At 40.8% G+C, this 16,547-nt stretch overlaps 2 protein-coding genes across 3 annotated transcripts; one reads left to right on the plus strand and one right to left on the minus strand.

Moving 5' to 3' along the window:
- The first annotated feature begins 2,364 nt into the window (after window positions 1–2,364).
- aldh3b2 (aldehyde dehydrogenase 3 family, member B2) lies at window positions 2,365–10,806 on the plus strand. Of its 2 annotated transcripts, none has more exons than XM_012863464.3 (10): window positions 2,365–2,651; window positions 3,043–3,238; window positions 4,292–4,402; window positions 4,671–4,791; window positions 4,871–4,956; window positions 8,157–8,238; window positions 8,325–8,714; window positions 8,806–8,972; window positions 10,111–10,210; window positions 10,298–10,806. In XM_012863464.3, exons 1-10 carry the CDS (start codon window positions 2,452–2,454, stop codon window positions 10,495–10,497), a joined length of 1,653 nt encoding a protein of 550 aa, XP_012718918.2. In that variant the 5' UTR covers window positions 2,365–2,451; the 3' UTR covers window positions 10,498–10,806. The 2 variants fall into 2 exon arrangements, with proteins under 2 accessions (XP_012718918.2, XP_035999556.1); XM_036143663.1 differs by lacking the exon at window positions 2,365–2,651 and adding an exon at window positions 2,838–2,962.
- On the minus strand, window positions 10,672–16,428 carry mmab (metabolism of cobalamin associated B). The gene is made up of 9 exons (XM_036143664.1): window positions 16,254–16,428; window positions 16,023–16,078; window positions 13,853–13,946; window positions 13,314–13,371; window positions 13,063–13,135; window positions 12,892–12,989; window positions 12,747–12,811; window positions 10,969–11,028; window positions 10,672–10,884 (listed from the first exon to the last, which is right to left on the minus strand). The coding sequence occupies exons 1-9, from the start codon at window positions 16,355–16,357 to the stop codon at window positions 10,800–10,802; spliced, it is 693 nt and encodes a 230-aa protein (XP_035999557.1). The 5' UTR covers window positions 16,358–16,428; the 3' UTR covers window positions 10,672–10,799.
- Window positions 16,429–16,547: the final 119 nt, after the last annotated feature.

Raw genomic sequence — 16,547 nt, forward strand, 5'->3', positions numbered from 1 at the left:
AAGTCAAACCTCCCGTCAAAGAGGTGATGGAAAATTGAAAATCTTCATCAGAGTTCTTTAATATGCAAAAATGTGTTTTCTGTTATGAATGAGAATGGTGGGTTTATGTCTAGCTACCTAAACTATGACCACTAATTTGTGTTTTACACACACTAATCAGAATCACACATTTCAGCCACCCTTTTTTTAACAGAGCAAGGATCAAACAAACTAATTCAATCATTTTTGCAAACGAGAATTGGGTGCACAAGTTAAAAATATATAACTAGCATTAAATACACAGACCCCCACTAATTGGTTAAATGTCCATCGGCAAGTTGCCAAGGAATCAAATGCTTTCAGTAGCCATCAGCCATCTTCAGGGATACCTCTGGCTGGACATTTGAACACGCTTCTTAGCAGAACTGGTTGAGCACATTTAAGTGAGGATGGATTTCCAGGCACAGTCTCTGACTGTAATCGTTCTCCAGACCGAGGGTTGAGGCCATTCCAGGAGACTAATGTTAGCCTGTTTTGTCTATTCCCAAAGCAGCAACGCCAACGTGTCCCATGTTTCAACCATCTGGTCTCCTGGTACCGGCCATCTACGTTTGGGATACTTGTCCTGTCCGAACACCGGCTTGCGTCCAGGTTTTGACATCTAGCCGTTGGTTTGGGATGAGTTGAAGAATTTGGATTTAGTCTTCCTTTGTTAAATCATTCGCTTTGTGCGCTGCACCACTGCTGCTGGCAGCATAACAGCCCTGATCACCATGCTCCCACCACCATGTCTGGGTGTTGGTACAGCGTCGCAGGTTTGAAAGCTCTCCTCGACTCCTCCAAACATTGTTCTTATCATAAAGAACAATGTTCTTATGATCTTGAAACCTTTCTCCAGAAGGCACTTGTCCACGGGGGCAGCTGCTACTTTGATTTTGCAGCCGGTGTGTTTTTTATTTATTTTCTCCTTGCGCCCTCTTCTCAGTCCACTGCAATGTAAAACTCTTCCCTGTGGTCAGTGGCGCCGCTGTTCCAGGACGATCCAGTTTATTATAGGCCTGTGTCCTGATGGTTCCTGGGTCTTTCATGGATTGTTGATCATTCTTAACAATTTCCAATTTTATCTGAGGGTGACCGTTTGGATCAGACGGTTGAACAATGATCCCAAACATACGTCAGAAAACGCTGTTAAAAGGAAGCTTCTGAAGTCGCCTCGACGTCTTTCCTATCAAAAGAAAAACAAGGACTACTAGGGCTGCACATTGTTAGAAAACCTTCCGATGGCTAATGATAAATATCGAGATGGTGACATCAGGTGCAACAAAGGCCTGTTTTTCTTCTTTCCTCTCTCATCTGTGCTTCCCACTCTCTGTGACCTTTGGCATGTTGGGTAATGCCATTTCTGTCCAGTGATCATCTGCTGACCAACTGGCTAAATATTACATCAGCATGCAAATTGCAAGTTCATAACTCTTGGAATGGATATATTTGCGATATACTGTGCAGCCTTAAGCGGTAAACCTTGAAGACAGGCCTGTACCAGGAAACCAGTCACTTTAAATGAGCTCTGCCATTTCTGGTAAGCAGAGGGATCCAACATCTAACCAGAGGTGTTCCACAGGCTTGTTTATGGCTTTCCCTGCAGCTGGGAGAGAGTTGGGGGGATAAATGTTAATGTTACAGCCTTTTGATCCTCTATAAATTAGAAATAAAAATGATATAACCCTAATCTAATAGTTCAAATGCATCTTGTTAAAGTCCCGAACGAATGTGATATTCATGCCCATTAGCAGCGTAAGTAAACTTCTCACTGGCACATTATGGAACTTACAACCTTTCTACTAACGAGATAATTAAGCAGAAAAACTAGTGGCGGATCATACATCAGTTCGATGCCTTTTTTTTTTTTTTTGTCTTTCTAAGAACTGGAAACGCTCCTAAATATTTGATACACTACAGCGAGGATGTGATGAGTGATGCCTCACATGCTGGTTTTGTCTCTTCCCGAGCTCCCCCTTGTGTGTTTTTATTTAATTGATGTCAAGAGCAGGGTCGATTTTACGCTGGCTGCGAACATCCGCCCTCTTTTTTTTTTTAGTATGAGAAGTAATAAAAGCTAAAATCCCTCCCACCCCTCCTGTCAAAATGTATAATCTCTGTGTCTTTGAAGCCGGCTGCGCAATAGTGTTGAGTGTTTTGTTTAAACAGACTTCTCTACGTGTAAGATACTTTTTTAATCCTGTATTGTTGAATCAAGTATTATATAAACCAATTTAAACCCTGCGCATGCAGTTGGTGATTTTTTTTCTTCTTCTTCTTCTTCTCAGCCTGAATAAATTATTGATTCATAACACCTGTTTGAGCCACTGAGGCCCACTGTGGGTGGCTTGACAGGCTGGTAGGCTGAAGCCTGGGCCCTGGTTCACCTCTGTTCTCTTTTCTAAATACCACACATGGAGGATTATGGCGTAAATGCGCACGCATGAGCCAAACGTCTCCTCTCTGAGCTCGCTGAGTCGGTCGGTGCTGCTCTCCACAAAGAGGGGAACAGAGGTTCTCCTGGTGAAGATTTTCCATCTGCCCGCTGCCTTTGTTTGTCTCATCGTTAACTGCAAGATAATGAGCAGCCCGCCGAGTCCATCTCCAACCCGATGGTTCAAAGCACTGCGCAGGTAAATTTTATTTAGTTTTGTTTAGAGCCGTCTGCATTTATTGTCTTTCTGTAATGCCCTGGATATGAATGAAATGATGAAGGATCTGTGGCTCCCAGGTTGGCTTGAGGTTGGCCGGTCTGCAGCACTGTTAGTTTTATGTGCATCACCTGATTGGCTGGAGTATTTACTGATCGGTTGCCCAGGCTTAACTTCAAACTAGCCCATTTTAGAGAAGCCGGCGCTGCTGCTTGCTTAACTTGCGAGAACATGAGTGGAAAAATCAGGGCGTGCTACGTTTGTCAGAGGAATGGCCGTTTAACATGCAGGAGGTATAGCGTCAATGCGATTAGACGTGTATCCCCGAGGAAGGACCATGGCTAGAGCTGCTGACACCAGTTTGTTGTTCCAGGACCAGGCTGGGAGAACCCTGTTTGAGAACGTACCCCCTGGAGTGCGTGGAGCTGCTGAGGAGGGCGAGAATCGCCTTTCAGGCCGGACGGACCCTGAAGGAGGGTTTCAGGCTGGCCCAGCTGGAGGCTGTGGTGCGGATGCTGGAAGAGCACGAGTGCGACTTTGTGGATGCTCTTGGGAGGGACCTTCACAAGGTACATCCTCTGTCCTGTTTCCAAAACTCTGAAAGGACTGACAGATTTGTTTACCGCTGCATTACAATGTCCCTGAATAGTTACATTTATTTCAAGGATTCAGCAGAAAAAGGGAAACATGGTAGTTAATTTTGATTATTAGGGCTTACAGCTAATGGAAACACATACCTTTGTTTCTTGGGAAATAAAATTATTAAACAAGACCGATAACACAGATTTCTTTCTGGCACACATCTATGCTGTTTAAACTTTCAGAAGTACTCTTCGGTTAATACTACATTTTTAAAGAGAGAACTAAGGAGAAATAAACCCCATTCTTATCCATTAGCACCATTAGACCAGATGGTTTATCCATCTGGTATAATGGTGTGTTTCTTTTTTACTTAGTTGAAAGTTAAAAGTTGGAAAAATCACTAGATACTGGAAATCTGAATAAGAAAGTCAGAACTTTCTCACCAACCTGGACATGTAAAGCCATTATGCATCTAAAACTGCATGTCTTACTGCCCTGATGATTGGTATTGCTTTAAATCTTTTCCCACACAGACGGAGCTGTACAAATGCTCCAACAGTGTTTGGAGCAAATAAATATTTATTAAATAATGTTGGTTAACCACTGCTGACTTCACAGTTGTGCTGCAGACAGTCAGCAACAACGTCCACTAGAAGAGTAAGCCTAAAAAGATCATTGCTAAAGAAGAGAGAGCTGCCTCCAAGGATGTTTAGTGAAAGGAAAAAAATGAGCTAGAAAAAGGTGCAAAAGCAAAACGAATAACCACAGAAGATTACAAAGCAAAGCCCGTTTTAGGATATTTGTAAAGATTTTCAATGTATGGACTGAGTATGGATTCAGTGCATTGGTCATCATCAATGAAATTAACTGATGCTTAAAATGAAACAGCATTATGTGTTTAACAAACCTATATGAGTTTCATCTTCTAAGCCAAATGAGTAAAAATCAATTATTGTTAATATTCTGATTAATTGAGCTGTACCTGCACATGTTTGGTTGTTTATTACGTGCATTGGTCATTTTCTTTCCGCGTCAACCAGCCTCGGTTTGAGACGGTCGTGTTTGAACTGATCACGGTCAAGAATGAGGCTCTTCACGCCATCAGCAACCTGAAGAAGTGGATGGAACCTCAGTCTGTGGAAAAGAACCTGGTGAGAAACCCGTCTGCGTCGCCTCGTTTCTCCTAAACATCTTCGTAACTAGATTGGGATTACTAGAGGCTTACACAACCTGGAAACATTCCAGTCTGGTCGCCACAAAGTAATCCATTGTACCGAGTCCACCAAAGCAGATTAAAATTAAGTTGCAATGACCCCTTAAGAATTCAGTGGGGTCCAGTCTTTTTTTTTTTTTTTTTTTTTTTTCTCCGTCTGCCAGTTTAGTCCATCTGTAACCTAAGTTTGAACTTTGTTTGTGCAGTCCACCTGCTTGGACGAGTGCCTGGTGACCCATGAGCCACTGGGGGTGGTGTTCATCATGGCGACCTGGTGCTGTCCTGTCCAGATGTGTTTAGTGCCTCTGGTTGGAGCCATTGCAGCAGGTCAGCAACACGGTTTTGCAGCCACACACAGCCTTACGGAGAATGTCACAGCCGCTGATGTTTTTGTAATTCATTAAAGGAAACTGTGCACTCATCAGTCCCTCTGAGAACACCGTGCACACAGCAGAGCTTCTGCATCGTCTCGTTCCTTTCTACTTGGATAATGTAAGTAAGCGAGCAGAGTGGACCGACTGCTGATTGGGAGTTCACCTCCCAAAAAGTGTCTCGCTGATTATGTAATATGTTGAAAATGACGATTTTTGGGAGTTTGTAGAGCATTTGCTGAGGTAAATCTAATTTATGAGCCCTGGGCGTGTTAAGTACATAGTAATTTATCCTTTAAAAATTCTGGGAAAATCTGAGGTACCATCAAATAACCATCCGTACATTGCTTTCTGGTTATCCGGGATCTTTTTTTTTTTTTTTTTTATTGTAGCACTAGCGGCTAATTTTTTAATCGTGCACACTACCCCTGTGCCATCGAAGCACGCCCAGGCATAAGCACCTTTTTGAAAAAAATGTAATTAAAGGAGAAAAACTATTTAAAGTGAAAATAATCAATTGGAAAGCACAGTAGACAAAAAGCAACGCTTGTATTTTGATGCAGAGCCTCAGTTGGTAGAAAGACACTGGTTGTCGTTCTTGTTAAGACTGTTTTTAAAGTGATGCTTAGTGATTGGTTGTGTAAAATTCACTTTAGAAATGTGTAACTTAACTAGATTTTAGAGCTCTCGAAAGGGAATATGTTTTCAGATACATAGTGTTGATAAGGTTTCCATCCATTCATCATGCACATGAAAGTAAAAATTACATTCTGACCTTTTTTCCATAATATCATAATCATTCAACAAATAACTGCAATGTGTTTTAATAAAGAAGAATGAGTTACATAAATTTTAATTTAGTGCATCATTTCTGCAATCCAAAAATGTTAAGGGGATTAAAAACACAAATATAGTCACTAACCCCCATTAACATTTGGATAAACGTCTTCAGCAAGCTGCAGAGAAATATATTTGTAGCCATTACAAGCTTCTGCCATAATTTTGGCAGGAAATCTGACTACACGTATTAGGAGAATTTTTAACTGTATTTATTTGTTTTGTTCCACAGACCCCACTTTAAAGCAGTGTGTATATTTTCAAGTGGGTTGAGGTTGGGGCCATTCCAGAAGGTTAACGTTAGCCTGAATCCTTCAATCCAAGACCCCCTTTTAATGTGTTTGGTATCAATGAATATAAAAAAAAAAATGAAAGCCTAGGTAGCTAAAAAAAACCTTCAACATGCACTGAGCTATATAATACACTGGAGTGCTAATCGCCCGCTGTTAGAACGGGTCACTTTGAAGCCACCAGCCGCCATATTGGTACTCCCTATTTCCCCCCAGTAACTAGGGAATATGTGCGCTACAGCATCGAATAACAAGGATTTTCTCATGTTAAGGGGGGGGCTTAAAACTTTTAAAATGTCAAATGCCATATACTTTTATGTTATGTTCTAAAACTATCACGTAATGAGAAAGTCACATGCTGAAATATTTTGCATTTTATTTATTTAAATATATATATATATATAACATTTATAAATATATAAATAACAATATACAAAAACATATATTTACATATATGTATACATATATATACATATACACATACTTATATATACATATTTTTAATATGAATAACATGTAAAATATTTCAGCACCTAATTTCCTAGTAGTTGATAGTGTTAGTACATCCACTGACTGTAGAATTACCTGTGAAACGTTTTCACACAGCCAGAAAACTGCTTGTTATTGCAGCCAAATCCTATGGGATTCTGTGAGAGTAGGGAGTAGCAAGATGGCAGCCAGTGACTTTAGTTTTTCAGCAAAATCAGCACTCCAGTGTAGTATATAGCTCAGTGTCAACATGATGTTGCCACCACCAGGCTTGGCAGGTGCAGTATTCCTAGGATTAAAAGCCTCAACTCCTCCAAACATACTTCTGATTGTGGTTAAACTGCTCAGTTTTTAATTTTTTTTAAAATGTTTTGTCATTTGGTTTGTTCACGTGAAAAGCTGCACGTTTCATTCAGTTTTGAATCAGGGCAGATGTTTCTTTGTTGCCACCCTCCCAGTCCTCCATGATGCCCAATACGCTTCTCTGTGGACAGTGACCCCCGATAAGCTCGGCTCTCAGGAGTTCAGAGTTGTTCTGGAAAAGCCCGAACTCTTCCTTTGATCGGAGAATGGTAGTTTGGGGTCAGATGTCTGAACCCTGGAAACAGCTGGTTGTTGTAATATTACAAAGATCTGAACCACACACCAAAACCGGTTTTAAAACGACTAAAACCAGGCTAGCATTAAACTTTTGGAATCCTCCTGATGGCTGCATCATGTTTGGCCGTCTGCGACTCGCTGAAGGCACATTTAACCAAAGACTGAAGACGTACTGTATGTATATGTTTAAGCCTTTATGCATAATTCTCACTTTGTATACATTACATTCAAACTTGTGTAAGTAATTCTGTTTTGCAAAAAATACAAATATTAAAGTTGTTTCTTGGTAAAAAAACAAACAAAATAGTTCAAACATATCTTAAGCACCGGCCCCCAATACCAGGGAAAGAATGTCATTTTTTTCCCCCCTATGTCATACATTAAACTCCTATTTAAATAATCATTGCATTGATAATTATGTTTTTCAAACAATTTTGAAATTTCTGTGGATTACACACGTCTATGTTTAAGTGACGTTTGTAATTGTTAAAAAAATATTTTGTTATTTTGAGCACATATTCAGGAAAACTCCTTGGTGGTCTAAAGCCTACAATGAAAGTGACAGTCATGCTAAAGATGAGTACATGAAAACATTTCACTAGCATTACATTTATAAAAGTGACAGAGAAAGGAGTTGAATAAAAATAAATGTCTATAATTTTACTGTGCTATGCGCACCTTCAACAAATACTGACTGAAGGAGGTTCTGCACCGCAGAAGGACATCATGCTAGCAAAGTGAGAAGGGGCTGGTGCTTTATTACGCACACGCCATGGAGACTTAACATTTGGACATCATCTGTGTTTTTTCAGAGGCATGGTTGTATTTTTACTCCACTGTTGAATTGGAAGCATAAATTTAATTTTGGAAAATTATGCAAAAATAAGTTGGTCTGAAAGCTGTTGGAACAAAACTTGCCTCCATAACTGTAGTCTTGTTAACGTGAGTAAAATGCAACCATCGTCAGAAACAGGACGCGTAAGTCTGATATTTATTTATTTTTTGGTCATTCTACTCAATACTTTAACGATTTATTTTACTGAAACTACTGGAAGAATAACATGTGAGTGAATTGCTCTCATACAAAATTCTTGTTTTCCTCAAGGAATGCTTCCATGTGATTCTTGCAGGCATCGGTGATTTGCCTGAGATTGTAGAGCTTAAATTTGACCACGTTTTTTTCACAGGTAAGCGCGTCATCCGCCTTTTTTAGCACACATTTAATGCGCCTTAATGTTCCGAAGCACATTAAACATGGCCGTCACCCCTGCAGGAAACCGAGAGGAAGGAAGCAGGATCGCTGTGGCTGCTGCTCGCACTTTTACTCCCACCACCCTGGTCCTGGGAGGAAAGAACCCGTGCTACGTGGACCAGCACTGTGACATCGCCACCGCCGTGCAGAGAATTGCTTGGGCGCGTTTCCACAATGCGGGTCAGAGCCTGATGGCCCCCAGCTACATTCTCTGCCACACGGACGTCAAAGCGCGGCTCGTGCAGGCCCTGAAATGCTGCATGATGCAGTTCTACGGCCCCGACCCGCGAGAGTCCCGCAGCTTTGGCCGCATGGTCAACCTGGAGACCTTCAACCGTACCAGAGAGCTGCTGTGGAGATCTGGCAAGGTGGTTGTTGGTGGGCAGGTGACGGAGGCAGAAAAGTATATTGGTAAGAACTGGCATCGTTAACCACCTCTAAAGTAACCCCCCCCCCCCCGCTTCGACGTGCAGGATGTGATTGGGCTCTTTCCGTTTTGAAGCCCCGACAGTTCTGACAGAGGTGGCGGAATCGGATCCCATCATGCAGCAGGAGGTTTTCGGCCCGGTTCTCCCAATCCTGACCGTGAACGATGTGGATGAAGCGATTGCTTTTATCAACAAGCAAGAGAAGCCTCTCTGTGTGTATGCATACTCCACCAACAATAAGGTACATCATCTGGTCAAACGTTTCCGTACACTCACCGTAGCTGTGAATCTCACCCACGTTTGAGGCGTTTTCAGTGTGAAGTGATAATACGACAATCAAATTGATGAGTTTAAAGAACAACACAGCCGCACAGGTTTGAATGTGAATTTTTTTTTTTTTTGTACCTTTCCAGGACAGCTGAGGTCAGTCAGGATTTTACTGTTTTTGCTGCTTTATTCCTCGCAAGCTCAGTTTTGATGTTTGAAACGAGTTTCCTAAAAAGCTACGCCACTGAATCCAAGCGTTTGCTTTCTAATTTCATTTGAGATCATTTTGACGAATAAGAAGGGAAGTCCTTCTTACAATGGATTGGCAGCAAAGCAGCCCCACAGTACGATGCTGCCGCCACCATGCTTGAGTTAGTCTTCTTAGGTTTTGATCACCCCACATTAACTACTGCAAACACACTTTACCTGTAATTTCCCTAGTAAAGCCCTGTCATGCCTGACCACCAAACATTTTCTTCAGCAGGCGTTCAGCTTGACCATGTTGGCAAGTCAAATTTGGATCTGGTCCTCGTTACAAAGGAGTGGACCAGTTTCGGTTCAATCTGCTGGCTTAATGCCTCTAACGACCGCCCATTACTAAAGGGGTGGACCTGTTTCAGTTCAATTTGCATGTTATCTAAGCCATTACAAGGCCTTTGTTTGGCAATGGTATAAAGCTTGGTACTGCACATTACTCCAGACTTTTTGAATTGAGAAAGCTTTCTAGAGAGGAAGCGAAACGTCTTCAACTACGGAAAACAAGTCCAGTTGCTATGTTTCTTTTACTGTTTTTGGAATCTGGCTTGAAGGTTGCAATTTTAGAGGAAGTTTTCACCATCAAACTAAATAACGTGAAACGTGGTGCACTGTGAACAGTGGCACAGGAAACCAGCCAGTTTAATGGAGCTTTACCAGTTCTGATAGAAATGGTCCAACATCCAACCAGAAGTATCCTGTAGGGGCAGCTTGCTGGGGGGGTATTTAACCAAATATTTGTATGGGGATGTATGCATATATTTTAGCCTGTATGTAGTCAGTGGAGCCTTTACTGTAACACCTTCAGTGTGTTGGTGTAAAACGTGATCGCATGTTCCCCTTTTCTTTCACCGCAGGTCATTTCCAGACTAATGAGTGAGACCTCTAGTGGTAGCTTTTGCTCTAATGACTGCATCTTTCAGAGCCTGATGGTGGCGTTGCCCTTCGGGGGAGTGGGTGAGTGTGTCCGTCGCACCACAAGCACGCTGACATGCATTTTAAATAAAAGCTCTTTGGATCAGTCCTTGCAACGCTTTGTCTTAGGTGCCTGTGGAATGGGGTCCTTCCATGGCCGCTACAGCTTCGATACTTTCTCGCACAGGAAAGCGTGCTTGCTTAGAGGGACGCGGTTCGAGTGCGTGACCTACCTGCGCTACCCGCCCTACGAAGACCGCAATCTGTCTCTCATGACGTGGGCCTGTACGCTTTCCCAGAAGAGCCAGGGCTGGTGCCAGATCATGTGACTGCCGCAAACACGCTACACGCAAAAGCCACACGCGACGGAGAAATATGCAAAGTAATCCCAACGAGAGGCAGATAATGATCAATGTGGAATCTAAAGGTTAATCTAAATTATTTCAGGTTTATATGATGAACTGCTGTGCTTGATGTGGAAAATGATCACTTTGATAAACGTGTACTGCTCAGCTGATTTATTTTTGTCTGAGCTAAAAACACTCTTCTCTGTAAAAATGTCTACAACACAACTGGAGTTTCTGCGTCCATCGTTGCAGGAACAAATGACGACTTTGATTTAAAGGTGTTTTCATTCAGGTCTTGTGTAGATCTTTTCCTCCTTGCCTTCTTTCATGGCTGCGTATCTGGCTACTGTGAACAGGTAGTCGCTCAGTCTGAGTACAGAGAAAAAAAAAAAGACTTATCAGATGTTTCATCGGGGGGAGGAATGGTTTTGTTTTTAAGCACCTAATGCTGACCTGTTGAGGAACTTGGCAACATCTGGATCTGTCTCCCCTGATCGCACAATTGGAGCAACACTATAAAGAAAAAAAAAACACACACAGATCGGTCTAAAACACAGCAACCGTGTAACCAGAAAACTGATCTAAAGCAGTGGTGTCCAAGGGCCGGTGTCCTGCATGTTTTAGATGTCCTCCTGGTTCAGCACGCCTGAGTCAAATGATGGGTAATATTAATAACAACGCCGGCAGAACTTGGTGACCAACTGAGGAACTAATTCAGTGTTTTAAATCGGATGTGCTGGAGCAGAAACGGGTCTAAAATGTGGCCCCTGAGGACCAGAGCTTTGATGCCTCTGATAAACAACTCAAGCTCACTCTAAAACCACAAACCTTTGTTTAAAGAGCAATTAAAGTTCAAAATTCTTACTATAGATTTTATTTACTATTAATTTACTCACTATTCTTCATTTTTAATGTGGGCAAATTGGATGCATACATACACTATATTGCCAAAAGTATTTGCTCACCCATCCTAGCAATCAAAATCCAGTGGTAGACTTGCAGCATTCTGACCCATTCGAGTTGTGCTCAATTACTATTTTCCTTTAACCTTTTGTTTTACACACCGTATGTTTTACGCCAAATAAAAATGTACCAAACATTACTTGGAACTTGAGGAAATTTTTTTATTAGCCAGATAAAAACAGATAAAAACAGAACCAGCTGCATTTCCTTTACATTTCCTAAATAAAGTGAAACATTTAAAAGTTTGCTTTCCTGTGATCTGCTGAACTAATATTTAATTGCATAACCACTGGTTCTGAGTCCTGCCTCACATTTGCGTTGCACTGAGTCAAGCAACTTCTGGCACATATTGGCAGGTATTTTATTAGAAATGGAACATTTGACATCACCCCTGCAGGTTTAAGGTGAAGGCAGGGATGGCGGTGACCACGCCTACCAACGTTATTGGTCTGGAACAGAGATGCCGCTTGGGTTGGTGTGTTATGGGTGGTTATCTTGTTAAAGCACTCGTTTTAAGGGGAATTAATTTTTGTTTCAACACATCTTCAGTTATTTTGATGTATTCAAAGTGATCCATGGAACAGATAAATAAGCCTGACACCACAGTATGAGAAACATCTCCACAGTATGGCAAACCGTACCCTCCTCACCCTGTGGTTTCTTTCCCACAATGGGACCTTCAGGGGGCTTCTTGCCTCACAGGTAACTGTACACCTTGTTTGATCACCAAGTAGCTAATAATATGCCAGGTCTTTGCCATTTTGGTTATTATTCGATCTGTTTAAGTGGAAGTTTTCCGTTCCACATATCTGTCATTTGGGTGTGAGATTATGTTAGCTGTGCAGCCTATCATTTTCTCCACTTGAAAGGTTTTCCCTTTCCAATCAACTTACTAATTTGCTCTAAAAAAGGTCTGTAATGACCCATTTTCATATTTTCTGAGAGGAACTCTCTATCACAGGCATGCATGACATCTGCTGCCTTCTTGCTTAATTAATAATATCCAACCTGTTTGTTCAAAGAATGAAGGACCTCACTAATTGTATTCCGCACTGCTTCTATTTTAATTAGCCCTTTTTTAATTAATACTTCAGTAACGGAGTTAGCAGCATTCCCGTCATGGACCGGAGGGGTTTTATTACTCTACTACACCTACTAATAAATCATTTGACATGGAGAGATATAACTCAACCAATAAACGTGACGGATCTGGTTGGTGACATTGAGCAGCTTTTATTTTGACAGCAACTTTAGGTGCTGAAACTGACCTGCGCTCTGCTCTCCGGCAAACTGTCCGAGCCAAGTGCAAAGCCGCGCTGCTCTTCCCACCAGACTGTAAAATACAAATCATATGGAAAAACTGAATCTCTCATGGGAACGTGTCTACAGGTGCAGAAAAAAAAAAAAGCTTACAGGTAAAATGAAGTTGGTCAGCGGTGGGAGTTCCTCTGTAAAATGGTCAATCCACATTTCCAGCTCAGTGATTGGCTGAGGGCTGAATTTTGTTCTCTCTGGTAAAAGGAAAGGCATTTTAGATGATTGAGGGGAAAAACAATGAGATCAGACCAGCCTGTATTTGCATACTTCTGTGGCTTTCTCTTGCAGAGGATCGAGGAGTGGCAATATTGGAGCCCACATCTTGTAAAATGCACTGGATCTGCAGGGAACAACCAAAACGACCATTTCTTTAATAAATAGAGGTTTTCTATTCTTTGAACATTTTCCCTCTCCAATAAGCTTTTTGTGCTGAACCCGACCTGCGCTCTGCTCTCAGTCTGTCAGGAGAGCAGAGCGCAGGTCTGTTTCAGCACATACGTTTGGCATAAAAGTCTTGCCTTGTCCAGCTGGTGTGTGAACGTGTGACCTTTGTCAAGGCAAAATTCTCGGGCCAATCTGCAAAGTATGGTAAGAATGGGTGTCAGACAAACTCCTGATGCAAAACTATGTAAAAGAAATGCATAGGTCTTCGTTTGTTACTTTTCAGCAATCACAACATGTAGCAAGAAGATAGTCTGGTTTAACATGTTTGAACTTATTTGTCTGTCAGTTAAGAAAAGCTTAAATTAAAAATGTTCTTTATAAATGTATAAACATCACATTAGTAACTACTTTCTCTTCACACAACCTGTCGCTGTCTAGCAAACACTTATGCCATTACATCATTGTCATTTCCCTTACAGTTTAATTTGTTTTCTGTTTAGTTATTTGCATTTTTATTAAGCTCTGCAACAGCTCATTATAATGGATTATATGCAGGATTAGTTTTCTTTATAATTACATAATTGTATGCAGTTCTTTCATCCTTTGACAGAAAAAAGGACTTTAATAGCTGCATACAAAAAATGAGTTAACAGTTTAAAAATGCATATTTTACCCTATAGCTGATGACAGCTCATCTGTATTTCCCAAAGCCACGAAAATGTGATCTTCCTTTGGCCTCCTTTCTCCTGTGAAGGTGCTGGAGAAACCTAGAGCAGGAATCATTTAAAAAATAAATAAATAAAAAAATAAATAATAATAAAAAAAAAAAAAAAAAAAATATATATATATATATATATATATATATATATATATATATATATATATATATATACACTCACACACACACACACATTACCTTGAAAAGTATTTATATCCTTCACAATATCATCAATTTGTCACATTACCGCCATAAACAACGTTTCATGTGACAGACCAAAATAAAGTAATAGTTATAATTATAATAGAAATAAAGCATTGTTTTCAATGTTTTGACATTATTTGAAGGACAGTTGGGATTTACATTGCTAAGGGTTTAAGAATATAAAGATCAATGACAGTTGAGACATGAGCCCTCATCCTCTGTCTTCTTACATTTTTTATTTTTTTTTTTTTTTTAACAATATGCAGTATAGACCTGAACATGGAAACACACTGATGTAACTGAAAGAAGAGTCCGCTTTCCTTAGGGATGTCTACATTAGGTTTAAATGCTTTAATTTTGTCCATTAGGGCCAATTACATACACTCCTTATGTGGCATTCAAACATAAATGTGTAGACAGCTCTTCATCTTAGCAAATCACAGCTCTTAAGAAACCCCTTACTCTTCAGGATTAAGGTCTTTAAAATCAAGCTGTGCTTGTCTTATAAAAGCTGACCAAACTGATGCCTATTTTGTAAACATATCTCTTTATAAATGGGCTGAAAGGATGATCTTTTCCTTAATGTCCACTTCATTAACTAGGTCTATGAGTCAGTGGTAATGCTTTTACTCAATAATACATTATAATATTTAATTCAAAAGGTATTAGTATCGCTAACATTACCTTTTTACCAGTAATGTTTTTCTCTTCATGTCCAGCACTTGGAATCGTCTTGTTGCTAAAAAGTGATGTATAAATAAACTTGCCTTGCCAACTAAACATCTGACTGTATGTACATTTATATTCAGCCTGCCTTACTCTTAAATATAAATATATTGCAACCAAATGTCTTCAGAAGTCACCTTGCAGTTCATTCTCATTATACATCCAGCTGCTCTGTAAAGGACCCAGTGGTTTGTTAGAGAAGAGTAGGGACCAAATGGCATCATGGAGGCCAACGAGTACAACACACAGGTCAGGGATGAAGATGTGAAGGAATTTGAAGCGGGGTTAGGCTAGAAAAGAGTTTCTTAAGATCAATCCATCTTCTGAAAATGGTGAAGAGGATGACACAAGTGGAATCCATTCCAAGTCATGGCCATCCACCTAAACTGACAGGCCAGCTAAGGATAACATTTATCAACAAAGTAGCCAAGAGGGCCGTGGTAACTCTGGAGGAGCTACAGAAATCAGAGGTGGAGGAATCTGACCAACAGTTTTCCACAAGCCATATAAAAGACAGCAAATATTTAGAATGTGCTCTCTGTCAGCTGAGGCCAAAATTTAACTTTTTTGGTCTAAAAGGAAAACACACTGATTGGAGGTAAACTAATACTGCACATCACCCTAAACACACAATGAAACTATGACATGGTGCACCGTGCCAAGGAAAGTGAGTCCGAGTTAATAGGATGATGGATGTAAAAAAAAAAAAAATCAGGTTAAAGAAAACCTTTAAAAAACAACCCAAGACTTTACAGAGGTCACTCTTTTGTCAGGAGCAGACTTAGGGTCATTCAAAAAAAAAACTAACAATAAGTCTATTCAATTCTGACTTTATTTTCAGAATTCTGACTTTAATCTTCTGAGAATAAAGTCAGAATTGAATTTATTTTTTGAATGGCCCTAATCCTCTGCTGTAGGACCTGGATCCTCAACATACAGCCAGAGTTACAATGGAATGGTTTGGATGAAAATATTTGTTGGAATGGCCCAATCATAGTCCAGACCAAAATCTAACAGAGAACTCGTGGTAAGACATGGAAACTGATGTTCTCAGGCATTCTCCATCCAATCGGTCAGAGTTTCAGGTAGACCTACAAAGCATTGACCCAGGGGGTTAAATACATTTGCACACCAGATGTATGAATCGATTTCCATCTGTTGTAGTTCGGAGACTCTGTTATTGAGACAGATCTACCTTTATCTCCAGTTTTGGTGTATATTTTGGGTGACTTGTCTTCTCCGGGGGCATAACTGTTGGAGACAAGAAAGTCATGAAGTAGAAATTGTTTCATGATCAGCTGTGAGAATATATTGTGACATGTGTATGCAGGAAAAACGTTGCGTAAAGGGTTGGTTTCAGAGGCTGTCAGAGGAAACAACACCGTAAACATGTGAGTTCACACAAACATTGAAAAGGAACAAATACCTTCTGTCTGAACACAGCGGTTTATGTGTCCGGTACCCGCTTATGGTCCTCTGTGTCCGCATAAAACCGCGGAGGAGAGCGGGTCTGATTATTACCAATGTCATATCGAAGCTACAATGTAGCAGCGGGAACTGAGCGTTGTTGTTGTTCGGGTACGGAGTTTTGTCCTTCTGCTGTGCCCGTAGTTTGTGGGCGTTTCGTTTTCATCGCACGATTGGTCAACTCATCCAGTCGAAGGCCTATTGCGGGACGCTGATTGGTCAGAAGGAAACACCCCTGAAGCAGCTGCAGCGG

This window comes from Fundulus heteroclitus, chromosome 12, assembly GCF_011125445.2.
Source record: "Fundulus heteroclitus isolate FHET01 chromosome 12, MU-UCD_Fhet_4.1, whole genome shotgun sequence".
Lineage (NCBI taxonomy): Eukaryota > Metazoa > Chordata > Actinopteri > Cyprinodontiformes > Fundulidae > Fundulus > Fundulus heteroclitus.

Excerpts from the sequence above, each read along its gene's own strand:
- mmab (XM_036143664.1), bottom strand. The coding sequence starts at position 16,357 with ATGACATTGGTAATAATCAGACCCGCTCTCCTCCGCGGTTTTATGCGG. Across the intron at positions 11,029-12,746 it reads TGCCGGAGAGCAGAGCGCAG|TGTTGCTCCAATTGTGCGAT; the intron begins GTCAGTTTCAGC and ends TTTTCTTTATAG. Across the intron at positions 10,885-10,968 it reads GTTGCCAAGTTCCTCAACAG|ACTGAGCGACTACCTGTTCA; the intron begins GTCAGCATTAGG and ends CTCTGTACTCAG.
- aldh3b2 (XM_012863464.3), top strand. The coding sequence starts at position 2,452 with ATGCGCACGCATGAGCCAAACGTCTCCTCTCTGAGCTCGCTGAGTCGG. Across the intron at positions 4,403-4,670 it reads AGTCTGTGGAAAAGAACCTG|TCCACCTGCTTGGACGAGTG; the intron begins GTGAGAAACCCG and ends TTGTTTGTGCAG. Across the intron at positions 4,792-4,870 it reads GGTTGGAGCCATTGCAGCAG|GAAACTGTGCACTCATCAGT; the intron begins GTCAGCAACACG and ends AATTCATTAAAG.